This window comes from Crocodylus siamensis, chromosome 8, assembly GCF_052110815.1.
Source record: "Crocodylus siamensis isolate JL-2025a chromosome 8, ASM5211081v1, whole genome shotgun sequence".
NCBI classification, from domain to species: domain Eukaryota; kingdom Metazoa; phylum Chordata; order Crocodylia; family Crocodylidae; genus Crocodylus; species Crocodylus siamensis.
In genome coordinates, this window is record NC_143402.1 from 67,140,985 (window position 1) to 67,162,156 (window position 21,172).

Consider the following 21,172-nt stretch of genomic DNA (forward strand, 5'->3'; position numbering starts at 1 on the left):
CTACTCTAGGCAATAACAACATCCGAAGTGGGGTGTGTGCACCCCAGGGAGTGCACAAGACAATCCATTGGGGTGCAGGAAGAAAATATTAGACCTTCTATTTATATTTATATAAATATACATATATTGGGGGTGTGTGCTCAAAAATTCTTTTTACTGATAAGGGTGCGTGATCAAAAAAAGTTTGGAGACCACTGGCCTAGAGCATGCGACTTGCTTAGTATAGTTACCCACAGGTCAGAAAAGACTGAGGCTTGCAGACCCAGATGCTGAAGTTCTTCCCCTGCAAGTACTCTGCTGGTACTACAATCCCCTGGTCCTGCCCAGAAAATCTCCGCTCCTTTCCCCTCCCTCTAAATGTATGTATATCATGTGCAGCACTGTTTGGAAACTGCAGGGGATAAGGCTAGAGAGGAAATCATCATGCCCTACTCAAATGAAATGGTGCATTTTAAGTGACACCCAGCTGCCATCCTCTCTAATGCAAAGGGGTGGAGGACCTTTGGTGCCTATGGTTTCCAGTGTGCCCCATCAAACATACAGTTTGGCTCTGGTTGGAATACAGCTGCTAGAAAGTGCAGTCCATACAGTCCACCACTCAGAGAGTTAGGCAGTAGCACCCTTCCCTGGAAATCAGCATGGGCACACAGTGGGTCTGGGGAAAGGAGGATTCCTTGTAGGAGCCTAACGTAGGTGATCCAGATGTGGAAGCAAGCATAGTAGCTATACTTCAATTGCCAGGAGGTGGCAATGGTTCAGGCCTATCCAACAGCAAGCACTAGGTGCTGTTCTCTTTACCTTTTGCAGTTCAAACCAGATGGTCTTGGGATCCTGAGGAGTGCCGTAATTTATTTCCAGACCAGGTGGCCCAGAGTCATCCATGGCCCTCAAGGTTCTCATCCTCTGCATCTCCTTCAATGGGAGGACAAAGTAGATCTCCTGTACGCAGGGAGAGAACCACCCCATCAGAAAGAGAGAGGGCCCGTTTCAGGCCAAGGCAGCCCTGAACTTGATGCTGCAAGGGGCTACATGGCCCTAGCACCCCATAGGGCGAAGTTTTTAACCAGTCAAGGTCTCAAAGACAAAAGGTCCAGTTAGATTCATGAGATGAGTCCTGCTTCAATCCAGGGCAGGAAGGGAGAGCCTGGCTGCCATCATTGCTGGGATGGTGCTGCCAGGCAGCAGGAACAAGAACACAGCTGTACCTTCTTTGTCACTGGTTAGAAGCTATCCTAATTTCATTGCCTGGTTTCTCAAGTCAAAGTAAATGCAAGATGGAAAGTATAGGGTGACTAATTAGCTTTGGGGTGTTTTGGAGGGAGCAGAGTGGGAGAGGCAGAAGGACAACATACCTGAGTCTCCCTGCCCACCAGGATGATCTGCTCCCTGTTCACTCCGATGACACAGGGCACAGGGATCCTCTGGTCGCTGGTCCTCTCCACAGTGTAAGTGTTGTAGCCAAAGAGTGGTAGATGGACCATGTGCTCTATGGGAAGAGAGTTGCACTGGTGAACTCAGCCAGAATACCATAAAACCAAACCCACTCAAGGCACATGAAGGAATCTGGGCTCTGGTAGGCCCCAAGACCCTACATCAGAGGTAGAGTGACCCAGCTGAGAAGGCCTTCACCCTGGTCTGCAGCAGTGTGCCTCAGGTAGCTTAGTCCTGACTACCTGCTTGTTATCCACCATGTGGATTGCACCTAGAAGCCAGTGGCACTTCTTGAGCCCAGGGATCAAGCTACTGCTGAGGGCCCTGCCTCTCCCTTGACCCACCACTGTGGCAGCCTCACCTATGAAACGGATTTTTGCCTCCTTCGGGTCAAGTGGCCGTGTAGTTGTCAGCAGCTGCCTGATAGTGGCTTGGAGATCCTGCATGTTGATGGGTGGAAGCTCTGACTTTGGGGTGTACTCCGTTATCTCCTCCCTGTTCAGAGAAGCAAAGAATGTAAGACACCTCCAAACATGATTTGTTCAGAATCACCACCCAGGACTAGTTGGAACAAAGGGATGCGAGATCAGCAGGGCCCGGGGAAGGTAGAATAGGTTATGCCAGAGTTAAGACAGAAGAGATAATGGGGGACATTCAACTTCTGTGGGAAAGAAACTTATGTGCCTGTGATTGGTGAAACGGCCTTCCCAGAGGCAACTACTATAATGAAGGGTCAAGCTCTGTAGTAAAACCATGATGCATTTCTCAAGGGGACAGCCAGCCAGGTGGACCGCAAGGGCCACCCCAATCCACGCATCACTCCATGTGTACCTATGGTGCAGAAGATCTCAACCACTGCACTGCACTTTAAACCTCTATTGTTGCTGTCTCCTGGGAAACTCAGATGATCCTGCTCCCTGCCAACACCACCCAACCGAACAGAGCACATGAAGACACTTGGAGACAGCCCCAACAGGAAGGTCACAGCTGAGGTACAGAAGCTCTTCCCTCAGGCCCTTTTTCCCAGCTGTCTTCCATAGACCTATGCTGAACCCAGGCACCTTCATCCATATTTATGGAGGTGGCCAACATTAGGCTCTCAAGTGTGAGAGCTTTGGCCCTGGTGAAAATGACCACGGAAACATTTCTATAGAATCAAAGGGTAATAAGTTCAGAGAGAACACTTCCTTATCAGGAGCCTGTGGGACTTTACCACAAGTTCCCACCGGGGCTGAGAGCTTATGGGAAGTCCCTTGACTACGGAGGACATTCACTGATTCCTCATCATCCATGAGATGGTTCCATGCACCTTTCCTTTGGTGCTGGCTACCCTCAGCATTGGGACCCTGGGCTGAATGCAGCACAGCTCTACTCCTAACTAACTGTCCCATAAAAATTCTACTGGAGGCACACTTACTTGGAGGGTGGTAAGTCCACTTTCTTGGCCCAGTGCTGGAACAGTGCCAAGGTGCCCACCTGCTTCTCCAGATCATTGCTGTAGTTCAGCAGCAGCTTCCCAGTCAAGTAATCACACAGAACCTAAGAGCAAGCACAGCAAAGGGACACCAGTTAAGGCTACCAGTGGCTAAGAGCTGGTCTGTGCAGCCTCCTGCTGTATATGTAGATCCTGTCAATGCATATGCTCAGTGCTTAGTAGCTGCAGCCCCTGTTCCAGCAGCTAAATATCCCATGACCCAAGGAAACTCGTAGCATACATTTGTGAGCTGGGGCTGTTCTAGGTCCAGTCCAAACCCATTTGAGCCTTTCATAGTCTTGCCACCACCACAATCCCCTTAAGCAGCTTTTAACACACTGCTTGATGAGCCATGGTACAGCATATAACCCACCAAGCAGGACAAGATCCAGGGAACCACTTCATCCAGGTGGGAAGAGGCAGGTCCTTCAGGCATGAATAATAATGCCGGACATCCCAGCCTGAATGCTGGCCTGGCATTCTCCCTGCATGCACACCAGGCCATGGCAAGTGTGGGCTCCTCCTGGAGTGGGCAGAAGCTGCACTGCAGGCTGGCAATTACAAAGCCTTGGGTCATTTTGCTGGTGAGAAGATTTCACTGGAGCTTCACCCTGTCCCACAACAAGCAGGGACAAAGCCAACCCACCAGGAGCTGACTGGCTCCCAAGCTCCTCTACAGTGCTACCCATATGCATATGCCCAGAAACACCACACAGGATGAACATTGGCCATTCCTAAGAGTGGGATACTGTGTGTGACAATCACTGATCCAGTCTCCACACCTGGGACATTCTCAAGACCCCACAGGCACTTGGCTCCTCAGAGAGATCCCTTGGTTGTATAGGTAAAACCTAGATTCTGCTCCAGGCACGTACTATGCAGGAGTCCCCTGGGACTTGCATGGCAAGTGCTGACACTAGCACTCACCTGGCCATAATGGAGGCTGATGTACACCTCATTCTCAAAGTGCAGTGGAGTTTTCCAGGTGAGCCTGCGGATCTTCAGTTTCACCAAAGTGTCTTCTAGCAGATAGTCGTGGATGTATTCCTCTGGATGGACTGCCTTCATCTGCTTCCCTGCACACACAGGCACGAGAGAGTGACTGACCTGGGATACCCAGCTCTCCTTACCCTGGCACAACCCACCCCAGAACACACCAGCATCAAATAGCAGTAGCAATCAATGGAGGGGACCATTTCAGGAGCAAGTAACACAGGATGACCCTTGAGTTCCCTCCCAAACCTATCGTTCCATGACCATGACATGCAGGTGCCACCCCATCCCACAGAGACCTCGTCTCACCAGGTACAAGGTCCTCCACCCAAAACTAGCCCTCTACTTGCCATTGTCCTTAGTGGCAAAGAGAGCAAACTCCTTGATTTCCTGCATCTCGCTGACTCCCATCTGCTCACAGACCTCCTGCACCAATTCTGCAGCCACCTGCAGTGAGAGGAGGGGAACAAGTGAACACCATGGCTGGGTGAGCCTGCAGCTTCCCAAGGGCTGTCCAATGCATCTGGGATCACAGCCTGCTGTGGGAAGGGTGTGTCCAGGAAGCAGCAGAGCCACACAGCAGAATCCAAAATACGTTGTCATGGGACTCAGGGCTAAAGCTTTTCTTGGCCCTGAGGAAGGGGCAGGCTGCCCAGAAACAGCACTTACAGGCTGAGCCCAGAGGACAGAGGATTTTTCCCAGTCACCAGTGCTCTGGATGGGAAGATGATGACTTTAAGAGCTGTCCTGCTACACAGCCATAGCACAGACAGAGAACCAGGCTGGTGTCCCTGGCACTACAAGGACTCTTGTGAGTTGTGCTGATACCCTCGTGTCCCAGAAGGGAATAGGAGATGATGGTGAAAACACCCAGTGTGCCAAGAAGCTGAGGCCAGGCCCAGGCCCACGGGCTGGAAATCATCCTTTCAAGAGCACAAGGCAAGGGACTTCCCCACATGGACTGGACCTGGATAATGCCGCCCAGATCCAGGCAAGGAGTGCAGCTGGGTGACAGCAGGAAACTCACAGTGAATGTCCGGATTTTGGTGCCATATTGCAGGATTCCAGGCAGAAAGATCACGAGTCGGCGGGACCCATGCCCCTTCTGTCAGAGGAAAGCACAGGGTGAGAGCACAGCGTGGCCATGAACACTTATGTCTGCCTGTCTAGAGCCCCCTCCTCTGTAGCGCCTCCCCTGGCCAACACCACAGCACCCACCTCCCCCATGCTGCACACCACATCTCCATGCTAAGGCACCTGCCTCCTCCTGCCCTACAGCACCTGCCCCAACACTTACCCTGGGCACCCATGTTCCTTCTCAATCCCCCATGGGACCTGCCTCCCTCCCAGCACCCCACTCTTCATCATGCAGGTTCACCCCTTGCAGTGCACCGCATCCCTCCTCACCATCCCACAGCACCTGTCTCCTCCCTGCACCGCCACCCCTCATCCCCCAGACACCCCACTGTTCTCCCCCCTCGTACCAGAAACGCTTCCATCTCCACACGGAAGGGCAGATGCTGGCGGCCCCCATACATAACTGTCTTCCGCAGGTTGCCCTGGCAGGTGCTGGCTAGTTCTGTAGGAAGGGGGGGAATTAAGCATCTAAGCCCACTAGACTGCATCTCCCTGGAAAGGTCTTTCCTAGACCCAGGCCACCGTTTTAGGGTGAGAGGCACCTACCCCCACCCCACTCTGCCCCTGCATAATCATGGTCAGGGACAATCAGGTGCACTGTGCACAAGGATCTCCTCCAGCCTTTTCTCGTCGGTTCATTCTTAGGAGAATTTCAGCCCAAGCTCCACAGACCCCTCTGCCCAGGGCCACAGGGTCCAAAGCAGGACCTAGGATGCACAGCAAGAAGGGGCTCTAAGGGAGAAGGGTCTTCTACAGACCAGTGAGCCACTAGCCAGGGACAGCTTCACACACACACATCTGGTGGGCACTGTCTCTCACCCCTTAGGCTCAGCTCAGAGTGGTTCCCTGTAGACTAAGAGTCCGCTAGAAATGTGCCCAAGCTCCCATCCTACAAGCCAAGGGAAAGTTTGGATCAGCTAAGAAGTCATTCTGGGCCCCCAGCACTGCTGGCCAGAGCTGACAGGGCCAGGAAGCACCTGGTACCTTGGTGTATGCTGGATGGATCAGAGCTGGCTTTCTGGAAGAATTTGGTTGCGTAGGGCATGAAGATGCTTGAGGGAAGGCAGTAACCAGCAAGCAGGCCCAGGAGCATCCAGCCACGTGCACAGCTTTCCCTGCAGGGCAGAAACAAGCACAGGGGAATAGGCTTCTTGGGATAGCAGCAGAGGTGGAAAGGGAAGGAGGTCTTCATGGGGAGTGGGGGGGTTAAAGGGAACTAAAACCAATGTCCCTATCCCTCAGGTGACAACACCTCTGCTCCTCAGAGTGCCAAGCTCACTAGAACATGGCTGCCTAGTTGGAGGAAGAAGGGAAGGTGGGAGTAAGAGAGATCCCTACATCTGAGCATAACAGGATTAGTGCCAGGCTGGCTCCATTATGTCATCTGTGGGAACAAGAACCAACAGCATCCATCCCACTAACCTTTGTCACCGGTATCACAATCATGCTGGGAGGAGCTACTGCTGTGCATGCCCACACCACTGTTACTGCACTGATAAAGCGATGATGGCAACACCCCTCTGCAGAAGCAGCCAGCCCCCCATAATGGTGCCCTACACCTGTACAGCTAATTGCCCTTCTCAGTCAAGAATCAGCTACATGGGTGCAGGCCTCGGATGTCCTCATCAGAATTTCTCGCATAGAAAGATTTTGAGTTAAAAAACAGCTCTAATGAGCTATTCTCTCAGTACAAAGCAGTGGCTAGACCAGCATTTCTCAACCCGTGGGTCACGACACAAAAGTGGGTCACAAGAATATATGAAACAGTTGCCAACAAACTTTAAAAATGGATTCTCCTTCAAAGGTGAAAAGCATGGGATACCACGGGTTTTCCCTTGTAGGCTGGGACAGTTCCAGCCTGCAAGGAGCCAGGAATCAGGGTCAGGAGTGAGGGGCCAGGGGGCTGTTTTCTACTTGAACTATTGACTAGGTCAGGACTGGCCATCAACATTACAAATGGGTCCTGGTACAAAAAGGTTGAGAACCACTGGTCTAGACCAGGCCTCCAAACAGTGAGACAGGCCCTGCTTCAGGGAGTGCAGAGTCCAGCCAGCCACCCCCTCATAGTCCTCCATTGCAAGCTGAAGACGCAGTAACTCCTCTACCGTCCCCGATCAGCATTTCTGCCTACCCTCACCTATAGCACAGTCAAGGAACAAGCATGCATGGCCTCTCAGAAACCAGGCAGGCAGGAGCATATCTGAGCCCAGGCACCACGTCAGCTTATCAGAGAGGCAACAGTCACTTTAGGGAGCCCTGACACGAGGGCTCACTTGACTCACTGGCCAGCGCACACCTATAGTACACCTGTAACTCAGACATGGGAGCAATAATTCCACTGACTAAGCCTGACCCCAAGTTACTGTTTAACTCTTGCAGGTTTGGCACAGGAATCCAGGGCAAGGAGCAGCCAGGGCTAAACAGGGAAATAGAGGAATTTACTGGCAGCCCGCAGAGATACACCTGGAAAGTGCATGCCCTGCCAGGGCATGAGTGGCAGGGAGTCATTGCCCTGCGCTGGGACCTGACAGCATGTGCAGTGTCAATGATGGGGTGCAAAAAGGTCCCAATTCTCTCCATCCTCCTCCACCACTTTACATCAGGGAAACTGTATCAGTCATGAAGTAATTGCTGAATGACCCGTGGGTGAAAAGGAGTCTCAGATCTGTGTTTGTGTGCTGAACTCCTTGCTGACCACAGTGCTGAAGTGGCTCCTCAACCAGCTTACCTCCCGGACCTGTATGCCCACCCTCCCACTGCAGGCGACCTCCCACACCAATTGTCCTCACTCTGCCTGCAAGGCTGGCACCCCCCACCCCTTACCTTTGTCCCCACACCTGGTCTGGCAGCCTCTTTCCATCACATGCTTCCACCCCTTTCCTCCAGCCATTCAGCCCCATCCGCCCCATGTGTGTGCTGAGCTCTGGCCAGTGGCTGTACTCACGGCTTGGGGTTCTGGGTGACCTGCTTGATGACCTGGCAGTAAATCTCATCACGCAGGTTCTCCTTCTCTTTGCAGAGCTGCATGAGGTCAGCAGAAAGTGTCAAAATTTGACCCTGTCCTTGTCCCCCACCCCTCAAGTGCCAACAAACCATCCCACAACTCTGGACTTCCCACAGCCCGCCCAGAGATTTTCACGCCCTTGCCTCTATACCACACGGGCCTGGAATCTGTCTGGGAGCAGAGGATGCTGAGCTTGGGCCTGTGATGGAGCAATGTCTAAGGAGGCAAAAATCACAGGCTCCTATGCTTAACTATCTCTCCCCATCAACAAGGCTGGATCATGGACCCCCTGTCCCTTTCCCTTGTGGAAACTGGCTCCTGGACTGACCCCGCTTTAGGGCCCCTGCATGTCACCAGGAAGGGTCACACACCTGAAGAATTTCATAACAGTAATCAGTCTCTTCCTGGTTCCTGAGTTTTGGCTGGTCTCCCATGAAGCGCATCAAAGCTGCAAGGCAGGGATTAGCATTAGACTTGGTCTGGATGTGCTTGGGCTGGGGGCTTGGTGTGTATTCATCCTAATGCACCCTGGGGCTGAGCACTTGTCTCTCCTGTCAGCACACTGCACACAAGGCAGGCATGTGGCTGTTAAAGACGGGAGCCCCCTGTGCCATGGAGATCCCTTCCCATTGGGTTAGTCTGATGGGAAAGCACCTGTGTGTGGCCACTCTAGCCATCTCAGCCAGCCCCCCTCCATCCCCTGCAGTGCTGTGCCCAGGGGCAGTTACTTACTCATGAAGTTCTTTGTAGCTAGCTCGTTCAGCTCTGTGTCAGAGTAGGGGAGCAGGGGCTCCTGGATTGGGACCTGCAGGCCCAGAGCACAGGGTAAGCAGGAGAATCGCAGCTGGGCGACCTGTTGCATCGCAGGTTCTAGGAAGAGGCCAGCCTCACTCCAGAACGCTACCTCTAAACTGCCCGCATCCCAAAGGAGACCAGGGGCCCGACTGTCCAGCCACAGGCTCCCCATCCTTCCCTTACCCAGGGACACCCACCTTGGTGTGCTGGACCAAGACAGCTGCGCTTCTCTTCTCTGCACTCATCCCCTTCCATCCCGGCCTAGAGAGGTTGGAGATTTGTGGTGGTATCACAGATGCCTACAGATCCCTCTGCACAGCTAGGGCCACACAAATACCCGCCCCCCACCGCTAAGTGCAAAAGGGGCACGAGCTACTCACGTGGTCTGGATCTCCCGGAAGTGAGCCAGGGCAAAGTCCACCATGGTGTAATTATCGGCAGCAGGGAAGGTGGCAGAGGTGGCGGTTTCTGATGACACACTGGAGGCAAAGCTCTGAGGGGACAGATACCAGCCCACTCAAGGCATTAGCTCAAGAAGGATCTTTCCACCCCTGGCCAGTGTCTCCTCTCCTGCTTCAGGTTCTTGTGGCTCTCACCTGCAGGGCCTCCCCCACCACCTGGATGGGACTCACTTGCCCTTTGGCCTTGGCCCCCAGCCCCATTATATCCAAGCACCACATAAATCTGTAATGTCTGTAACCCCCCCCAGCTCCCCTGTGCAGTAAGTCAGGGCTGTCACCCCCATGTCACCCCCAGCTAAGGCACAGGGAGGCCCAGTGACTTGCTCAAGGGAGACTGTGGAAGAGCAGGGGCTTGAAACCTGGTCTCCTGAGTCCCAGGCTAGTGCCCTAAGATCACAGAAGATAATTGCCACCCCGCCCCATGAACTCCAACCTCTACCTGGAAACTTCCCCCAGCTTTGCCAGAGATCTTCCTCAGAGCTACAGCAGACCAAAGCCCTGCAACCCCATGCCCTGTCTGATGACTCTGAACCTCATGCCAAGCTTGGGCCTACTCCCAAAAGTTAAAATACAGAATACTGATGCTAACTGCATATTGCAAGAGGATGCGAGTTCATTAATCCTTCTCAGGTGGCCTAGCCATGAAGTATCTCTTCCAGCTTATCCTGCTATATTCAGGATGATTTCAGGCAGACTCTCAGTTGGCTGGTGTGTAACCATATGAAATGTCTATCTTTGATTAATTAGTATGGTAAATATTTCTTTTGTGACTAACTCGTGTTTATGTGCAGGAAGAGACAGTCTCCATAAGTGATAGATGTCTCCTCCTGATTTAGTATGTTTTTTGTGGCTGTTAATAAGTTTCTTGATGTGTTCCAAACTGGATCACCTCGTTACCGAAGAAGGTAACTCATTCAAATTAGAAGCGTCTGATAACCAGTAATGAGCAGGTTTTTCCTGCCAGTTACTGCTTGAGACTTTCTCTTACACAACTAAAAGAATGCTTTGAAGATGCTAAGCTAAGGGTATGAGAAGGTAGTAAAACAGCAAACAGCGTGTGAGCTTCAAGAGTGAGAAATCTCTCAGACATCAGTCGCTGATGTGCACGACTTACTCGAGAAGTTTCATAGACGCTTGGGCTGGAAGGGACCCTGGAGGATCAGAGTCCAGCCCCCTGCCCAAGGGCAGGAAGTCAGCAGGGGTCATAGGATCCCAGCAAGATAAACATTCAACTTTCTCTTGAAGGCATTCAATGCGGGTGCTTGAACCACTTCTGGCGGCAGGCTGTTCCAGGCCTTGGGGGCTCGGACAATAAAGAATTTCTTCCTCATGTCCAGTCTGAGACGGTCACGGAGGAGTTTGTGACCATTCGACCTCATCATCCCTTGGGGCGCCCTGGTGAACAGACATTCCCCCAGATCCTGGTGAGCATCCCTGATAATCTTATAGGTGGCCACCAGATCACCCTGAGCCTGTGCTTTTCCAGGCTGAAGTGTCCCGTGGCTCAGCCTCTCATCATAAGGTCTGTTTTCTTGATCTCTGATCATGCACGTGGCTCTTCTCTGGACTCTCTCAAGCTTCTCCACATCCCTTTTGAATTGTGGAGCCCAAAACTGGACACACTACTCCAGTTGAAGAGAAACACACCACCTCTTCGTCGCCTGTTTGGTGAGAAATCATCACCTTATAGCTGATTACTGGACTTTGATTTGGTTTGGGCTCACTTGACTTGATTTTAAATACTTGTAGTAAATAAAGCCTTTCCGTCACTCATCGAATGAGGTGTCGTGTCAATCCCTGGGCTAGGTTTTTATCTGCTAACAAATTGGAGGCATCGCTGGGATCAGTGGCTGGTGTGGATTGACAACAGAAACGCTTGGAGAAAAGTTGTTCTTGTTGCTTTATTGTTGTGGTTTTGATTCAGTATCAGGGTGTGGACTCATGACCCACAACCAGATACCACAGTCCAAGTATTAGTCCTGACAGAAAAGGGTAGCAACCTATCTTCAGGGCGATTTCTGATTCCCTTGGTCGGAGGAGGAAGAGAGGCTGACAAAACCTGCTTGCTTAACCATGACAGCACCAACTGAGTCATTCACGGGAGCTGTGATGAAACAATTTATACAGGAACAGAAATTGGTTAACGGTCCTTGGGAGACTGACAAATTCACTGGCCTCGGGGCATGGAAAAATCTGTGCTCGCAATGGGAGGTCCTTGCCACAACAATTAAACCTAAAGATGGCAAAAAGCACAAAAAGGAGGCATTGTTGCAGGGTATGTTTCAAGTCTGTCCGGCTCTGCATAAGGAAGTTGTTCAGTTACACACAGAGGTTAAAAACCATGAGTTAGAGGTTGTGGTTGCAGCAAAGGATACTGAAAATCAGAAAATTAATGCCCAGTCGCTTACTCTCCAAAATGTTAGCCTCGTGGATTCTATTAAGAGAGAGGAGGACAAATGGAAAGATGCAGAGAAGCAGGCTGATACTTGGAAAACTGATGCTCAAATGCTTACTGCCCAGAGCCTTGGCTTTATTAACACCATTAAGGAAGAGAGAGAAAGAAGGAAGGAAGCAGAGAGGCAGGTAAAGGAATTAGAAACTGAACTAGATCACTGGAAATCTAAGGCAGAAGAAGCAGGGGGAGGGATCAGGTAAGTGCTAAAACAAAACTGTCAGGCACAGCAGCAGGATGCCGATCATACCAAGTGCGATCAATAGATTGCTGCCCTTAAGGAGGAATTAAAAGCCTCCAGGGGTATTATCTCAGCTGTTCTTCCCAAGGTGGTTCAAACCTTTCCCAGTAACATCCCAGAATCAGCTCCACCTCCATATGGTCCAGATCCTCCCGTCCCTTTGCGTCCAATAACCACGGATCACAAATCTCAGACACCACTGGCATCTCCCTCAGCTCCCCCTGCACCTATAAAACCAGGTGTACCAATGGCACCTGTCACTACCCATACCACACAAGTCCTAATTGCTGAAAATGAAGTTACCCATACCCACTCACTGTTAGAAAGCTCCCCGCTGGAGCCTGCACAGGCAGCTACCTTGGCTAAATCACTTGGCCCTTTAAACAGCTCCACTGTTTTAGACTGGCTAACAACTGTCTGTAACATGCCTACCTTCCATTTCCAATCTGATTGACCTGCTTTACTCAGAGAATCTATGCAACCCACTCACTACGCTGGACTTCCCGGCAAAATTAAATTTGGACTAAGTGCAGATCCCATGGAAGCTCTCAAGCAAGTTATTCAGTATTTTTGAGCAAAAGAAAATGTTGGGCTTGTTTTATTTTGAAAAACAAAAGCCCAGAGAACACCCAGGCTTCTTTCTTAATAAGAAAAAAAATTTAACCCATTTATCAGAAGTTATTGCACCCCCAACTCTGGATCAACCTGTCAATTATGACACGCCCGATTTTAAAACAGCAGTAATACAGTCACTAAATAGTGACATGAGGCTAGTGGCAATTAACTTTCTACTTGGCCTCTCCCTAGCCAGTATGCAGACACAGCTTTGTGATGCCCATAATGCAACCTCGGCATTGGCCCCTAACCAAAAGAATAAAGCTAAAGGTTGCTGCATATCTTGGTGGTCATGGGCGTGGATACAGCCACCCCCCTGATCGAGATGGATCCAGAGTTAACACTACTAATTCTTTTAGGACAGAGGTATGGTGCCATTTACTACAGTACGAACCCCCACGATGCCGTTGATGGACTGTCCACACATGAGCTTCTTTGTCGCTTGGCTAGGTACCGAGAGCACAGCCTACAAGGCAATGCTAATGGTACCTCACCGAATGCTCCCACTCACACTGAACATTAGGTCAGCCCGTCTCCCCAGTCCATCCCGTAACCACCTTTGCACCAATAACATATGATCATTGGGGATGGCCTGAGATCCAGGTCTTTTGGAAAGATCCAGGATCTCTGGGGAAACTGAGGCAGCAGCAAATATTTTTAGATTCCAGCACATCCTTGTCCATTTTAAGTTGTGAGGGACTCCAGACTTGCCAAATTAGAGGTCCCCGGGTTATAACCCTTGAAGAATTTAATGGCCATTCGACCATGGCCTCAATTTCCACTCCCTTACAGTTCTGGGTTGGTAAGCTGTTGACCCTGCCCACAAGTAAGGCTGAATTTGCCTTAACCCCATTAAGAGGAATTGGGATATTAGGAATAAATGCATTAAGGGCCCTACAGGCTGTTGTAGACCTTGCTAATTCAACAGCTCATGTTCAGCTTGGGTGCAGCATGAGAGCGCAAGACACAGAAACCATATTTATCTGTGCAGCACATCGCTGTTCGGCCCTTAAGGCACCTGAAATTCTAAACCGACCCAAATGGCCCCCCGATGTTCAAAGCATAGCAAACGCTGTTCCAATCAAAATTAGAATTGTGGAAAAATTAATGCCCTTGAAAAAAACAACAGGACTAGACCCCCCTCCTCAGTGACAATACTGCTTCCCAGCTGCAGCAGAGCCCAGCCTGGAAAAAACTGTCAATAGTCTACTCCAGCAAGGCGTCTTAGTGCAACAAGCCAGCCCTAATAACAGCCCTACTTGGCCAGTTCAAAAGGGAGATGGAAAAACCTGGTGCTTGGCTGTTAATTTCTGGGCTCTTAACAAATTTACCCCTGCCCAGGCACCAACAGTAGCCAAATATCCTGAGGTTATGGCTTCCATAGCTGGGGGGGTGCACAACGGTTTTTCCATGTTAGATCAATCAAAGGCATTTTTTGCAATTCCCCTTGACCCTGACCCTTGGTATCAATTTGCTTTGACCTTTGAGAGAAGGCAGTATACCTTTACCTGTGTTCCTCAAGGCTTCCACATGGGCATGACAGATGGGCACTGTCATCTGTACGTGGGATCAGCTCCCCTCAGAGGACCAGCCTCATGTGATCTCCTATGAGAAATTTCTGATAACCAGTAATGAGCAGGTTTTTCCTGTCAATTATTGCTTGAGACTTTCTCTTACACAACTAAAAGAATGCTTTGAAGATGCTAAACTAAGGGTATAAAAAGGCAGTAAAACAGCAAACATCAAGTGAGCTTCAAGAGTGAGAAATCTCTCTGACAACAGTTGCTGATGTGCCCGACTTACTCAAGAAGTTGAAGAGAAACAGACCACCTTTTCATCGCCTGTTTGGTAAAAAACCATCACCTTATAGCGAATTATCGGACTTTGATTTGGTTTGGGGTCACTTGATTTGATTTTAAATACTTGTAGTAAATAAAGTCTTTCTGTCACTCATCAAATTGTGTCAATCCTTGGGCTAGTCCAGAATACTAGGTTTTTATTTGCTAACACTGTCCCAGCGCAGACCTCACCTCCTTCCTGACGCTCTTCCCCTCCAAGTCACTCCTCGGGCTCTTCCGCACGCCCTCAATTCTCTCCATGCTGGCACTGAGGTAATCAGGGACTGCTGCCAGCTGCACCAAGTTGGCAGGGAAGAGGCCGGACCGGCCGCCGATGGAGCCAAACAGCCATCCTGACAAAGGTGAGTAAGAACAGGGTCAGAGCCAAGAAGTATGGTGGCCTTAGGCAAAAAGAGCACCCTGATTTCCTGCAGTGCCTTCCAGCCTAAAAAGGGCTTCCGAGCTCTAACTGCACCTCCTGGCACCTCAGGTTAAAGCCACCACCCAGCCACTCTGGGGTCAGTGGCAGAGCTGAGGGTGGGCATCCTAATGCCCAGCCTAGCCTGCTTCAGGAGCTTTGGCCCTCCCTCTTCCCTCCTTCTGTGGCACAGGGGCCCAGTAACACAGTGAAAGGCCTCTTGCATGGTGGATGCAACGTTCTGGATGCAGAGCTTTGAGTGCAGACCTCCACAAATCAATTCCTGCAGTGTCCCTATGCCCTGCACAGGGCCCCTCTCACCTGGCTCCAACCCATGAATGGGAAGTAACTTGATGATGTCGCCCTTCTTGAAATTCAACAGGCTCTTGTCATCTGTGATGTAGCTGCGCAGAGCGACAACACAGTTGGAGTCCTATGGAAGAAAGGGACAAGGAAGGGGCTGCAGCCTGTCACTCTCATGACCACATCTGAGGAAGCCTCAAGTTGCACATTACTGTGCTGAGCCAGTGGGTCACACTCAGTCGCTGCTGGACCACTCGTACCTGCCTCAGCTCCTGGAGGAAGAGCTCCACCATAGCCTTGATTTGCTGAGCCTTTGCTGAGTGCAGGATCAGCTGCTCATTCTTCAGCGAGAACTCCAGGGTGTTTCTGCCCTTCAGCTCCATGGACATCAAGTCTGCAAAACTGAGGATCCCACACCATGAGCCAGCCACCAACACCAGAGCTGGGGACCCAGCCCAGCCCAGCAGTGACAACCAACAGAGGGGGACTAGGACAGGGGCCCAAGCAAGCACTCAAGCTGCCAAAGAAACAACTAACAAGTTTTAAAACAAAAAGGTTGGACCAGCCAGTGAAGTCAATCGCCCCAAAGGCCAAGTGACCTTTCACAAGAGCATTGTGTAGCCAAAGAAGCCATACTGGATCTTTTGCTTGGTCTCTGCTCCATGTACAAGGGGAAGGGCAGGATGCAGAAAAACACACTCTATCCTCACCGTCAGAGGAAGCGCTAGTCAGAATCACCCAAAACTACAGGAAGGCAACAGACAGTGTTCTGCTCCACAGGAAGCCTAAGGAGGAGCGACCCCCTGCCTCTAGTAACCCCCCAAATTCCCCTCCAGGCCCACTCCCTTACCTATAGCTGCAAAGGATCTTCAGGTGTTCAGGGCTAAATCCAGCTGCTTTTGCTATCTTCAGCAGCCGGAGGCCCCGGTGAGAAACCCCCAGGATCTGGACATCGCTTCCTTTTTCACCCTGAAAGAGAAGTCCACCTGCTGGTAGAGTCCTGGCAGACTGAGGAACAGAGGCCAGCGAGAGCTAAACATACTGAAGGATGGACACGGGAACACTGGGGCAGAGGACGCGTGAAGAATGAGCACAAGACAAGAATCAGGCGGGGGGGGGTGTGGGGTGGGGGGGGGCAGTGGTGGACAGATTGGTGGGGCAAGAGAGAGCGGGACAAACAGCCAGGTGGGAAGAACATGTAGGGAAGAGGTTCAAAATGGCCCAAAGTCACCAATTGTGGGTCCAAGTTATATTCCTCACAGGGCACAGTGTTTGGATCTGGGGGGCGGGCGATGTCACAATCTACTTGGTCTCTCAACAGGTATCTCATGCCCTGCCTGGCTCTGGGTACAAGCCTGGACTGCAGGTCTCCAGCTCACTCAGACCAGAGGGAGTAGAGAGGGGCTGGTCTGAACTAGATCTTGAGGAAAGAGAAAATCATACCTGAACTGGGAAGAGGCGGGAGAAGTAGTTGGCCCAGTTATCTCGAGCAGCTACCACGATCCTCTTTTTGAATCCATCCTCCAGAATGGAGCTGGCATCCGGGCCGACCTGGAACTCCGCTGGCAGGGGCACAATGCAGAGGCTGAGTTCCCACAGCAGGGACAGTGCAGTCTCTCCCTGCTGGAGGTTTGCAGGCAGATTTCCTGCAGCGAGGGAGGGGTCCATGCCAAGCCCCTGCCATCTCCATGCATAGAGGTAATCTCTACAGCTGGAGTCTGCCTACCCCACAGCCACCCTCATGGCACCGCCTAGATTTCCCAGCAGTGTTTGCCCTAGTCCTGGAACAGAGGCTGGCATGTCTGGGCCAATGGAACTGCCTTTCTTATAAATGATGATGCCCCCGCCTCCTGCAGTCTCTCAACATCCCTTGGGTCTAAACATGCCCAGTTCCAAAATCATGTCCATCCAATATGGCCTTTCATTACAACTCCCTTCCCACCAGCAAAATCCTCAAGACAGAGCAACCTCTGCTGCCAGTGACCCTCATACAAAGTGGTCCTGTTTGTGGAACTTCTCCATGATGGCCTCATCGTGACTATGTAGTCAAGTGAATTATGGGGCAATTCTCTCATTCAAGATGGAGCACGGGGCAATTCTCCCTTCCTACTCCCTCCCAATCAGAACAGGGTTAAAATTCCTCTGGGTCGCAGGGATACCATGAGGATTAGTGAATGGGCCCTGAGAGCTTTGCCCAGGCTGCTGTGCTGTATAAACACAGAGGCTGAATGCTAGTGAAGCCATCAAGCCAATGCAAAGCCCAACTATGGAAGTGCCATCAAGGCAATGCAATGACCAACTATGGAAGTGCCACCCACAGCTGGTTCTCTCCTCAGTCCCTTTCACTGACAAGGCTGCAGCTAAGAGCAGGAATAGGATAAGGAAGAATCACTAGTTACCCAACAAGTCTTTCATTTTCCGCCTCTCCTCCTTGGAGATCCGAAAGCAGGAGTCAGAGTAAGTGTCTTGAATGATCTACAGGGGAGACAAAGCGGATAGGATTCCACGGGGGAGGCTGTGGGCCAGGGCTGGTGTGGAGTGCCTGAGGCTTCCCAGTGGCTAGAAGCTCAGGGATAAAGCAGGGCATGTGGTTTGAATGGGTCCAAGGGGGGGACCCAAACCATTAACAATATGCGAGTGAGGGCAGCATCCCAGAGAAGCGTGTGAACATAAAGGAAGGACCAGGAGATGTACACAGACTCTCACCTGCTCACACAGGAGATTCAGAGAATAGGGGTGACTGAAGTTTTCTTTGGGGTAAAACACCTGGAACAAAGGGGATAAAGACAGCAGGTATGTAAGAAACAGAACGAAAACTGCTTCCATGGGAGTATCTTGCAATCCAGCTACCTGAACACTGAGCAGAGGTGTCTGCCTCCAGTGTTAAGCTGAGGCAGAAGAAGGGGAAGTTCTTAGCAGAGGAAGGGAGACTCAGCGAAGCAGTGGAAAGCTGGGAGAATCCTGGGTAGCTCAATGCATTCTCCAGCCCCTGCCTGCTATGCTGCTACGGGGAGAGAAAAACAGCCGATCACAGCCGGTGAGGGCTTCTGTGAATGTTTTTCATCCCTAGATCTCATAGTGGAGGGAATGGGCAGGTGAGGCACGGGAATGAGCCCAAGGATACATGCAGCAAGGTCAGGAACTGGACAAGGATCTCTAAACTCCTAGTTCAGTGCCAGGCTTCCCCCTTCAGCTACCAGTGTGGCTGTCTCCAGTGTGTCTCAAGTGCAAAGCCAGGTTTTTTTCTCCTGACTTTCTCCTGACACCCCTTGTGCATGACCCCAGGACTAGAGGCCTCCAGCTGCACCTCTTTGCGTAGGAAGATTTTCCAGGCGACATTGGTATAGGAGAAGCTGACACTGGCGGTGAGCTTATAGAGCTGGGTCTTGATGCTAGCATCATCTTCTGTTATGGTCCGGGCAGAGCCTGCATGGGAGGAAAAGCAGTTGGGTAGGATCTGGGGACATCTACCCTGAGCCCAAGGCTTGCCAAAGAAGGAGGGTGGCACTGTCTGACCCTACTGGAGGGTCCTCTCAGGGCCACATTACCATAAGTCAGTGACTGGCTTGTGCCAGGTCAGTATGCGAGTAAACTCACAAAACAGAGGATGGTGTGAACATAGGAGTCTCCGCACAAAGCTCAGTACTGATACAAAACACAGGTTGAAAAATACAGCATTCAAAGAGAAGGAAGATAAAAGGTCACTGAGGAAAGATTTGCCCCTTCATAGTTAGATATTACAGTATGGTCTCACTTTATGCCATGATAGAATGATTAGTTGTTACCGATCTTAGTCTCACATATTACTGATACCTACATAATGTATCAATGTTACACAGAGTATGCATGCTTGATCTGATTTTTAATTCTCCATGAGATCTACCAAACAAGTCCAGTTTGAAGAATCAATTTGTGCTGTTTGGATTTCTTTTTTAAAACCCTAATACAGGGGTTGTCAACCAGGGGTATACATACCCCCAGGGGTACTTGAGAAGGCCCTAAGGGGTACATGTGGGCATGGGGCACCACCATGCACCATCCTGCACTGCCGCGCAGGCACCTCCTGCCCAGCCAGACGTGGAGGGGAGAGGAAGCTTACTTGCGGCGGTTGCCGCCACTCCATGTTTGACCGCACACCTCAACACCCACACACTTTGTGTCCAGCTGTGGGGGTACACTGATCCAAAAAGGGTGAAACCCCCTGCCCTAATACATATATAGCCTTCTGTTTAACAACAGTGCTGTGAACATCATTGGAAATCTCCATCCCTCAAACTGCAAAGCACGGTCTATGAACTAGGGCCCCGTCCTGCTCCCATTGACAAATCGCAGGCAAAAAATTCCATGAGGTTCAATGGAAGCCTCCCAACTCCTCTACACCATGAGGATCATCCCCAGTTTACACATGGACAGAATCTACATTTGAAGAGACAAAGCCAAGAACAGAGCCCAGGTCTCCTGTCTCCCAGATCTGTGCTCTAAGCTGGCAGTGATCCTCACTCCCAAGCTCTTCAGTGCATTTCTCCACGTGCTCTGAAGGAGTTGCACCCCTCCCTTGTGCTCCACATTCCAGGCCATGGCAAAGTCCATTGCTTTAATTGCAGCTTTGATAGAGTCTGTCATGTCAAAGCTCAGCCATAAAAGCTGTTGTGTGCTGGACTTTGGCACAGCTGGAGCCCAAAGGTCCTTGGCTGTTTTTAGCTAAACTGTGAGGATTGGCCCAGTCCTCAAGATTTTTCCCTTGTTGTTTTTCTGCAAGGCAGGTTTAATGTTAACCAGAATGACCACCTGTCAGAGCTGAAGAGCTATGCCCACATTTCCCCCCATGAAGCAGAAAGAGCAGAAGCAGCTGTCTTGACATAACACAGCCACAATTCCTCACCCTGGAGCCTGAAGGGCCAGTTTTCTGGGACAAAGCTAGTTTAGCCTCCATAGTCCCTAGCAAGCCAGCTGAAACTGCCAGAAGAGGTCAGGGAAGCAGTGCCATGGTGCTACCTGCAACATGGGCACCTGCTCCCTGGGAACTGGGCTGAGACCCACAAGTACCTCTGGAAGGTAACACCATCAAGCATAAGGACATTGCTTACCTCTCAGCTCAGACTCCTGCTTGGCTTGATCCGCAAACAGAAGAGGTGGGGGCAGACCAGGGGGAGGTGGAGGGATCTGAGAGCCTGTGGGAGAATCTGGCAGCTGGCTAAAGATATTCATGAGAGGTAGCTGCTTTTCCAGGATGGAGCTGGACTTGGGAGGTGGTGGTGGTGGCAGCAGCGGCACTCCCTTGTGGCTATTCTCTGATGCCAAAGCTGTCGGCTGCAAGCGGGGAGAGAAAGGGTGTTTGATACATGGTCACGCTCCATGTCTTCTACAGGCTCTAGGGTAGTATTTCTCTCAGACAGTGCCTGAAGCCCGAACCATGGCAGCACCAACATAGGGCCCCATGGTACAAACAAAAAAAGGCATCCATTCAAATCAGGTAAAGAGCATGTGAATGCTCAGGGCTGGAGCTGCTTATGGCAGTGAAGAGCCTCCATCACACCACTCCACCTTCGAGCATGGGGAGAACTTACTGAGTCAGGAGGCTGAAAGTTTGCTATCCCCAGCTTTGCCAGAGCTTCATTCTTGGGGTCATTCTTCTTCGTAAAGGGCTTGGATGCCCTGCAAAGTGACAAGGAAAGAGACCACCAAGTTTACAGCACAGGGCAGTGTGGCACTGGGGAGCATGTGGAGGCACTGAGATGCACTTCCTACCCTCTCCCCACCTGCCTCCTCCCTCACCTCAAGAGCTCAATGGGCTGTGGCTCTGGGGCTGGCCTACTCTGGTACATCTTGATGATGTTGCGGATCTCCCGGCTGGGCTCAGCCTTGGGCACTGGCTCCAACCGCTTCACCCCAGGCTCCTTCTTTGCTTTAGTGACTGGTTTTTCTGACTTCTGCATGGGAGTTGGCAAGGGAGGTGCAGGGACTGCAGAGGACAAAGGGAGACATGAAGGGAGCCAACAGACAGCACAAA

General features: G+C 51.1%; 1 protein-coding gene across 1 annotated transcript in view; it reads right to left on the reverse strand.

Annotated features, from left to right (window-relative positions):
* The window catches only part of MYO15B (myosin XVB), an 88,147-nt gene that overhangs the window by 2,877 nt on the left and 64,098 nt on the right, over positions 1–21,172 (reverse strand). The window contains exons 41-65 of the mRNA XM_090061590.1: positions 20,938–21,124; positions 20,730–20,817; positions 20,250–20,472; positions 18,470–18,588; positions 17,869–17,928; positions 17,562–17,637; positions 16,606–16,724; positions 16,013–16,131; positions 15,423–15,564; positions 15,181–15,292; positions 14,634–14,794; positions 9,215–9,327; positions 9,032–9,095; positions 8,772–8,844; positions 8,411–8,487; positions 7,980–8,056; positions 6,020–6,150; positions 5,383–5,477; positions 4,926–5,003; positions 4,249–4,345; positions 3,833–3,981; positions 2,849–2,970; positions 1,793–1,926; positions 1,353–1,486; positions 799–939 (exon numbers count right to left, since the gene is read on the reverse strand). Of these exons, the coding sequence (XP_089917716.1) occupies positions 799–939; positions 1,353–1,486; positions 1,793–1,926; positions 2,849–2,970; positions 3,833–3,981; positions 4,249–4,345; positions 4,926–5,003; positions 5,383–5,477; positions 6,020–6,150; positions 7,980–8,056; positions 8,411–8,487; positions 8,772–8,844; positions 9,032–9,095; positions 9,215–9,327; positions 14,634–14,794; positions 15,181–15,292; positions 15,423–15,564; positions 16,013–16,131; positions 16,606–16,724; positions 17,562–17,637; positions 17,869–17,928; positions 18,470–18,588; positions 20,250–20,472; positions 20,730–20,817; positions 20,938–21,124 (2,891 nt within the window). The remainder of the gene's footprint in view (positions 1–798; positions 940–1,352; positions 1,487–1,792; positions 1,927–2,848; positions 2,971–3,832; positions 3,982–4,248; positions 4,346–4,925; positions 5,004–5,382; positions 5,478–6,019; positions 6,151–7,979; positions 8,057–8,410; positions 8,488–8,771; positions 8,845–9,031; positions 9,096–9,214; positions 9,328–14,633; positions 14,795–15,180; positions 15,293–15,422; positions 15,565–16,012; positions 16,132–16,605; positions 16,725–17,561; positions 17,638–17,868; positions 17,929–18,469; positions 18,589–20,249; positions 20,473–20,729; positions 20,818–20,937; positions 21,125–21,172) is intronic.